The sequence below is a fragment of the Triticum aestivum genome, unplaced genomic scaffold, assembly GCF_018294505.1.
Source record: "Triticum aestivum cultivar Chinese Spring unplaced genomic scaffold, IWGSC CS RefSeq v2.1 scaffold82484, whole genome shotgun sequence".
In the NCBI taxonomy this organism is placed as follows: domain Eukaryota; kingdom Viridiplantae; phylum Streptophyta; class Magnoliopsida; order Poales; family Poaceae; genus Triticum; species Triticum aestivum.
In genome coordinates, this window is record NW_025234157.1 from 1 (window position 1) to 7,333 (window position 7,333).

The 7,333-nt window shown below is 44.7% G+C and overlaps 1 protein-coding gene across 1 annotated transcript; it reads left to right on the forward strand.

Moving 5' to 3' along the window:
* The first annotated feature begins 2,784 nt into the window (after positions 1-2,784).
* On the forward strand, positions 2,785-4,037 carry LOC123176155 (protein synthesis inhibitor II-like). Its single transcript, XM_044590508.1, has one exon. The coding sequence runs from the start codon at positions 3,040-3,042 to the stop codon at positions 3,883-3,885; it is 846 nt and encodes a 281-aa protein (XP_044446443.1). The 5' UTR covers positions 2,785-3,039; the 3' UTR covers positions 3,886-4,037.
* The last annotated feature ends 3,296 nt before the right edge of the window (positions 4,038-7,333 follow it).

Genomic DNA, 7,333 nt, shown 5'->3' on the forward strand with positions numbered 1-7,333 from the left:
CCCCCCCCCCACAAAAAAAAGTATCTATGGGGGTCTATCCTGGAATCATTACTATCACTTCTTTTTGTCTTTTTAACAATCTTATATGGTTATCATTTTCCTGTTACAACAACCAGCAGATCTTATTGATGCTTACGCCATAATTGGTACTGAAATATCACGGGTAAGCTCAGCTGACAACACATTTCCTCTTCCTCCTTTTATCTTTTATTGCTTTCAAATATAGTTCACACTTTTATATGGTTTTGGTCACCGGTTCTAGGCTTTGTACCCTCATCCTTGGAAAGCTTGATGGGCATTTGTGCGGTCTCTCAGAGTTTCCGATGGATAGATACATGGCCTTTCCATGCGTCCCATGTTCGATCATCGGTTAGCTTTGGTTGTATCTCTTTTCAGCAATGGAATACTTATCTCTTATTGCGTTCTACCAAAGTCGGCCTGCTTACTAGTTTCTCAAGCGGCATGTCCATTATAGGGGTTTTAATTTGGAAGATGGAGCTTGCTCCCTAGCTTCTCAAGGCTTCGTCCCGCGTGTTGACCAATTGGATGTTCTATGCCAACACTTTTCCTCATCTCGAGCGCCCCGTCTCTACCACGATGGCATACTTGGGTAGCTTTTGGCTATATAGGATGGTCAACTGTGTGTCTCTCTGCTAGTGGAAGTCGGACTGCGGTTTCGTTGTAACCATATCTAGCTTCACTCAGTAAAGACTATGTGGAAGCCTCTCCACTGCGAAGCAACTATTCTGCACCCAACCTACACGTGCATCGCTCTTCAGCAACACATTACGTGTCCATGGTGATCATTGTAATTTTTTGTTACTTAAGTTGTTTCTATAATTGAGATCATTAGGTCCCTATTTTGTACCTCTTGTTTCATGTAATACATGGATAATACTTCACAAAAAAATGCTTTTAAAGCTATTTATTATTGTCTTGTTTAACAATAAATCTTGTTGTCTTTAGGATTAGATTTGAACGTAAAGTAGCAGGGTGAGCCGAGGTTAAATGCTGTTTTCAACTATTTATGTGTGCACTTGTGGATAACAATGGATTCTTCACCTACTCAACCACTTTATTATACATCTTCAAACATTTTAGTGCAATAAGTTCCTTCCTGTTACCCTTGAAGAGAAAAAGTTATTGCACCATAATGAGACCTCTTATTTCCCACATCTACGATACCTCCTCACAATGCTTAAAGAATAGAACCGGTTTTGTCGTTTACTGGGCAACTGAAAAGTAACTATTTATAAAATCGAAGCTAAGAACCATCTAATTTGATCATTGAGATCGTGTAAGTACAAAAATCGACCATAAATAGCTACTCCTTGATAAATAAAAGGCTCAGAAAAGAACCCTCTCAAAACACACTCTCAAGACCTTTCTTGCACAAAATAAATAAAGCGAAGGAAAGCTAGAAAAGGGATAGAAAGAAATAAAAAATCAAAAAATAGTCAGATGTGGAGGATTAGGGGTTTGTCTTTCGCTTTATGTGTCAAGCTGAGAGCCACCACTAGTTAGAGGGTGTCATCCCCATAGACTTTTTTCTTCGATAGTGGATAATATATGAAAATCAAGAAGATAGCAATTACAACCAGTCTTATGCAACAATAGGATATCAAGAACAAGTCGAAAGATTAAGGGCGCACATGACCAAATTATTTAAAAAGAGGAAATAAAACCGTTGTACAGAGCATAGCCTCATTTGCTCTTGGTGCAAAGTAAGTTTGAATGAGAAAAAGGTAAAATAGTTCAGAGAAATCTGAAAGGTTTAGGCATCCAAGATGCTTGGGTGTGCTAGGAGTGTGCAAAAGTTTTGCCGTCCATATTTTTTTATGACGAGCTCCTCGAATGTCATTTTGGATTTAAACAATGGGGTCCAAATCATTGGATGTGTAATGAAGCGAACTAATGGTTATTTTAGCTCTGTAATACAGTTTACCCCCGTTCAGTTTTCTGTACTAGTGATGTTTTTAAGTTTCATTGTGCTTGTCACAATTAGGACTGCTTTTATGTGCGGTGTGAGAGTAGAAGAGAGAGTTTACTGCAGGTATGAAGGCACACTATTAGTATAAGTATACACATAACAGTATGTGACCGGGGCACGCCACTGATAACCAATTTGCACACGCCACTAATGACGTTGCCTTTTTATTTCTCCCTGCCGGAGGCGGAGAGTGCTACCTTTGCTCTGCCTGATCATAGGCTTCATAACAGAAAAATGGAATCGAGAGTGCTCCTCCTGTTTCTGTATGAAAGATCATGTTTACAGCTCGACACGAGTATTACTACCGTGACATTTGCGCCTTTGATTATGGAACATGCACTCAGAAGTCAAAAGACAGAACTGATCCCTGCATCGGTAAATCGCGACACGACAGCTGCAGATCTCTTATTCTAGGTAGCAGCCATGGTGTGCCCAGTGGACTCCCTCGGTAGAAGGATCGCGTTCGAGATGCTGCGACCCATTCCATGCTGACAAAGTGTGATGAACTGTTCTTCGGCATCCAAAAAAGGGGTTCCACTACCTAATCCTCAGAAGAAAAATATGACCGTGCAGTGCTGCAAATCAAACCAAATTTGATCTTTGGCACCGCCTTCTTTGGAATAGCTAGCTAGCAAAGCAAGCATGCGTATAATTGAAGGCGTGGAAGCGTATACCTCTAGGCAAGGGCGCGTGCGTGTATATATATAGATCAATAGGATTACAATTGGCGGCAGGTTAGTTAGTACTAGCACACACGTAAACACACGCACACACATCACGTACAAGGTACATACTGAGATAAGGATCACCGTACCTAAGCCAAGCTATACAAAGATAAGGATCAACTCTGACAACCTGCCTTGTACAACACATGAACACATGCACACACATCACGTAAATGTTACAGATGACACGTACACGTATACAAACCCTATCGTTTAACAGCATGCACCTGTCGATCGCCTATAAATACATCTCCAGTTCGTTCATCCTCTTCAATATCTCACCCCCTCTCGCTTAATAGTCCGTCTCATCTTGGCTTTGTATCCATGGCGGCAAAGATGGCGAAGAACGTGGACAAGCCGCTCTTCACGGCGACGTTCAACGTCCAGAGCAGCTCCGCCGACTATGTCACCTTCATCACCGGCATCCGCAACAAGCTCCGCAACCCGGGGCACTCCTCCCACAACCGCCCCGTGCTGCCGCCGATCGAGCCGAACGTCCCGCCGAGCAGGTGGTTCCACATCGTGCTCAAGACATCGTCGGCCAGCACCGGGCTCAGGCTCGCCACCCGCGCCGACAACCTCTACTGGGAGGGCTTCAAGAGCAGCGATGGCACCTGGTGGGAGCTCACCCCCGGCCTCATCCCCGGCGCCATCTACGTCGGGTTTGGCGGCACCTACCGCGACCTCCTCGGCGACACCGACAAGCTGACCAACGTCGCTCTCGGCCGGCAGCAGATGGCCGACGCGGTGACCGCGCTCTACGGGCGCACCAAGGCCGATAAGACCTCCGGCCCGAAGCAGCAGCAGGCGAAGGAGGCGGTAACGACGCTGCTCCTCTTGGTGCACGAGGCCACGCGGTTCCAGACCCTGTCTGGGTTCGTGGCCGGTCTGCTGCACCCCAAGGCGGTGGAGAAGAAGAGCGGGAAGATCTCCAACGAGCTAAAGGCCCAGGTGAACGGGTGGCAGGACCTGTCTGAAGCGCTGCTGAAGACGGACGCGAAGCCCCCGCCAGGAAAGCCGCCAGCGAAGTTCACGCCGATCGAGAAGATGGGCGTGAGGACGGCGGAGCAGGCGGCCGCCACCCTGGGGATCCTGCTGTTCGTCCAGGTGCCCGGTGGGATGACGGTGGCCCAGGCGCTGGAGCTGTTTCATAAGAGTGGGGGGAAATAGGTAGTTGTACAGGTATATCTGCATGGGTATATATTGTATATAAGTCGAATAAACATGTCACAGAGTGACTGAATGATATAAATAAATAAGCATCTCACAGAGTGAGCGAACGATATAAATAAATAAACATGTCGAGTTCATGTTGTGTCCAACCATAAAATTGCCATCCAACATATGTTTTGCATATGCAAATATGAGAAGCGCGAATTACATACATCCTTTTAGACTCCCAGTCTACACAATCCCCCCATTCATTGGATAGGTGGATTTCCTGGGAGATAAGGTGCAAAACTTCAAGGCCCAACGGAGCTGAAATGACTCAGTATAGCAATCCCATCGAGACTAGGCTCGTACCTCGTTGGAGACAGGGACGGCGTGGATGCGGGAGGCGACTGTCCAACGCTACTCATATACATTTGGACCCGCATTTGAACTAACTGGACGAAATTCATGCAAACCAGCTCCAGGGTGGAAAGCGCCGACATAAAGGCGAGCGGGCGTATCGGTGCTAGTTGCGGACGTCCGGCAATGCCTCTGTGGCAGCTGGAGACGTACAGCGGCAACGACGGAGGTGGAGGGTGCAGATGCAAAGAGAGGAGGAGCAGGGCGGAGTGGAAGGAATTGGGACCGGGAGGGGGAATTGGGTGGGCCGGGGATGTCGGAGTCCTACGTGGCTCCTGTCTGGTTTGAACATTTTTTCATTATTGAAAAAATATCCGAATTTTAAAAAATGTTGATGAATTTAAAAAATGTTTCCATATTTTTAAAACTGTTGATGAATTTGAAAAAATTGATCACAAGTTTGAAAAAATGTTTCTTATTTTTGAAAATGTTCTTGAATTTCAAAAAATGTTCATGTATTTGGAAAGTGTCCCTGCATTTCAAAATTAAAATATGGGGGACAGTTATTTCTATTGTTTCTTTTACATTTTTATACAAAAAAGGAAATGGAGAAAAGCAAAAAAGAAAAGAAAATGTAAAAGGAAAAACTTATAGAAAAAACACAAAAGAAAAAGAAAGAAAAAACGATCTAGGAATGTTCTAGTACTTTTCTATAAACGGGGAAACACACTAAAAACCCCGAACTGGCCTGGCACGATATAGTGCCTACATTGCGTGAGGGTGTGCGTTTGCTCGCTAACTATTGATCTATGCTGGGATTCAGAATATCGTCATTATCTTGCCTCTAGTGAGATTTTTTCTTGAGAATTCTCGCCCAACTTTATTGATTTTTTTGAGTCACGCCTAACTTTATTGATGAATCAAAATGTTCTAGTGAGATGGAAGAACAACTGGTCACAAGCTAGTACATAGCGGGCCGGCCAGTCGGGAGCCATTAGTGTGCTTCATTCATTCCTTTTATTTATTTGGGTCCTTTTTACTTACTTATTTTTATTTATTTCTTAAAATACTTGACTTAATTTTTAAAAAATCACCACGCATTAAAAATTATGTAATGCAATGAAAATTATCGCATAATTTGTACATAAATTTTTGATATTATTAAAAGAAAAGTTCATCACAATTAAATAACATTCACATGTTTGAAAAATATGATCAATTTTTTATTAAATCTTAATAACATATAAAAAAACATGTAATTTGTAATAATATTTGGTACCAGTCAAAAGGAATTCATAACGCTTACAAGATGTTTCATAATTTTTTTAAACGTTCATGTCATTTATGGAAAATTTTCATTGTGTTAAAAAATGTTTGCCTTGTATTTAAAGATTAAATCAACATTTGGCAAATGTTCAACTTATATTCATAAAAAACTTAAACATGTATTTAAAAAAAATGTTCAACGTGTATCTAAAAAATTCATACTTGTATAAAAATACATTCAATGTGCATTTGACAAATTTACAATATGTATTCAGATAAAATGGTCAAACATGTATTTCAAATATGTTGAAAGTATATCTTAAAAAGTGGACCGAGTGTATACGAAAAATGTTCAACATGGATTCAATAGAGTTAACATATATTTGAAAAATAAGGAAAAAAAGAAAAGAAAATCCAAATAATGCCAATGAAAACTGATAACGGGGAGAGGACGCAACAAGCACACTGCGGCCGTCGAAGATCAGCATATGGTGATCTGACTAGCAGCTTGGACAGAGATGCCGCCGCGAGGGAAGTCAAAGAAGAAGAAGGAAAAGAGGCAGGGCATGGCGCCGCCGCCGCCGGCCACGGCGGCCGCGGCAAGGAGAAGTACTATGGAGGAGGCGGCGCTTGAGATTGGATGGGAATCCGCCCGTGTCGCCTAGTCGAGCGGCGCAGGGGCGATCCGTTATTTCGGGGGAACAGGTTCGGGATAGTAGTAGCCTAGGTTCCTTCATTATAGTTGTATCTGTAAAATAAATCCAGATAGTTTACACATCCATTTTTATTTCAGCTTGAATGCGGATGTTGAATCGTCATATAATTTTTCCCTAGAATATGAACGTACAAATAGCTTGAAGGCTACGTCGTCGCCCATAGCTACGAGATGCGACTCACACGGGCCTGCCCGCCGAACCCGCTGTAGAGCTGGCCGTCTAGGAGAGCCGCGTGTCTTTCCATGGTGGTGCAGACGTAGAAGTCTCCGTCCGGCGTCTCGTCTTGAAGGAGCCGCTTCCGAGGAGCGCGGCCACGACGAATGGGCTCCTGGTCTCCTCTGTGGCGCCGGTGAACCTGGCAAGCAGGACGCTTTTGGCTTTACCCATTCCAGGCATGCGAAAGTAGGTACGGACCACGGCAGCGCCGTCGACGACGATGGAACCCTCGGTGTCGGTGGTTGACCCTGACGCCGCGGCCAGGGACAGGCGACGGCGCTTGGCCTTGCTCGTGTAGCGCCCGTGCACTGGATCCATCCAGCCGACGCTCTCAGAGTCCGACCGCGCTGCAAAAACCAACAAAACCAACAACAGCTGAGAGACCTCAACAAGGGTGTGAATCCGGCCAGTACCAGGTACCAACCTCCGTCCTTCCCTCCGGTGGAAGGACTTGAGTGGCAAAGCTTTCTTTGCCGTCTACAAGTCCACAGTGGATTCAGTCTCATATATCAATGGCGCGTACTCTCAAGCGAGTTAAATTCACCTTTGCTTCCGAGGTGATGATGTCTCCTTCTAATTGTGCCGGCCGATACGGCCGAGGTTTTTTTTTAAAAAGGAGGATGACCCTCGGCCTCTGCATCTGGGCGATGCATACGGCCACTTTATTAATTATTCTCACAAGACCTTATAAAGTAATACAACAGTAAGACTAAAGCCGCCATCTAAGCAACAAACTGCCGCTACACCTATCCAGTTGATGAAGGGGCGCAGATAGCCTGGGCCTAATACCAAACAGACATCGCAGCCAAACGTAACATCTAAGACCTGAGGTCCCATCCAGGACGCCTGCCGGGCATGGGTCTCACTGGTCTGGCGTGCTCTCAAAGGCCGCCGCCGCCAACTGCCAC

Coding starts and splice junctions, on each gene's coding strand:
- LOC123176155 (XM_044590508.1), top strand. CDS start 3,040: ATGGCGGCAAAGATGGCGAAGAACGTGGACAAGCCGCTCTTCACGGCG.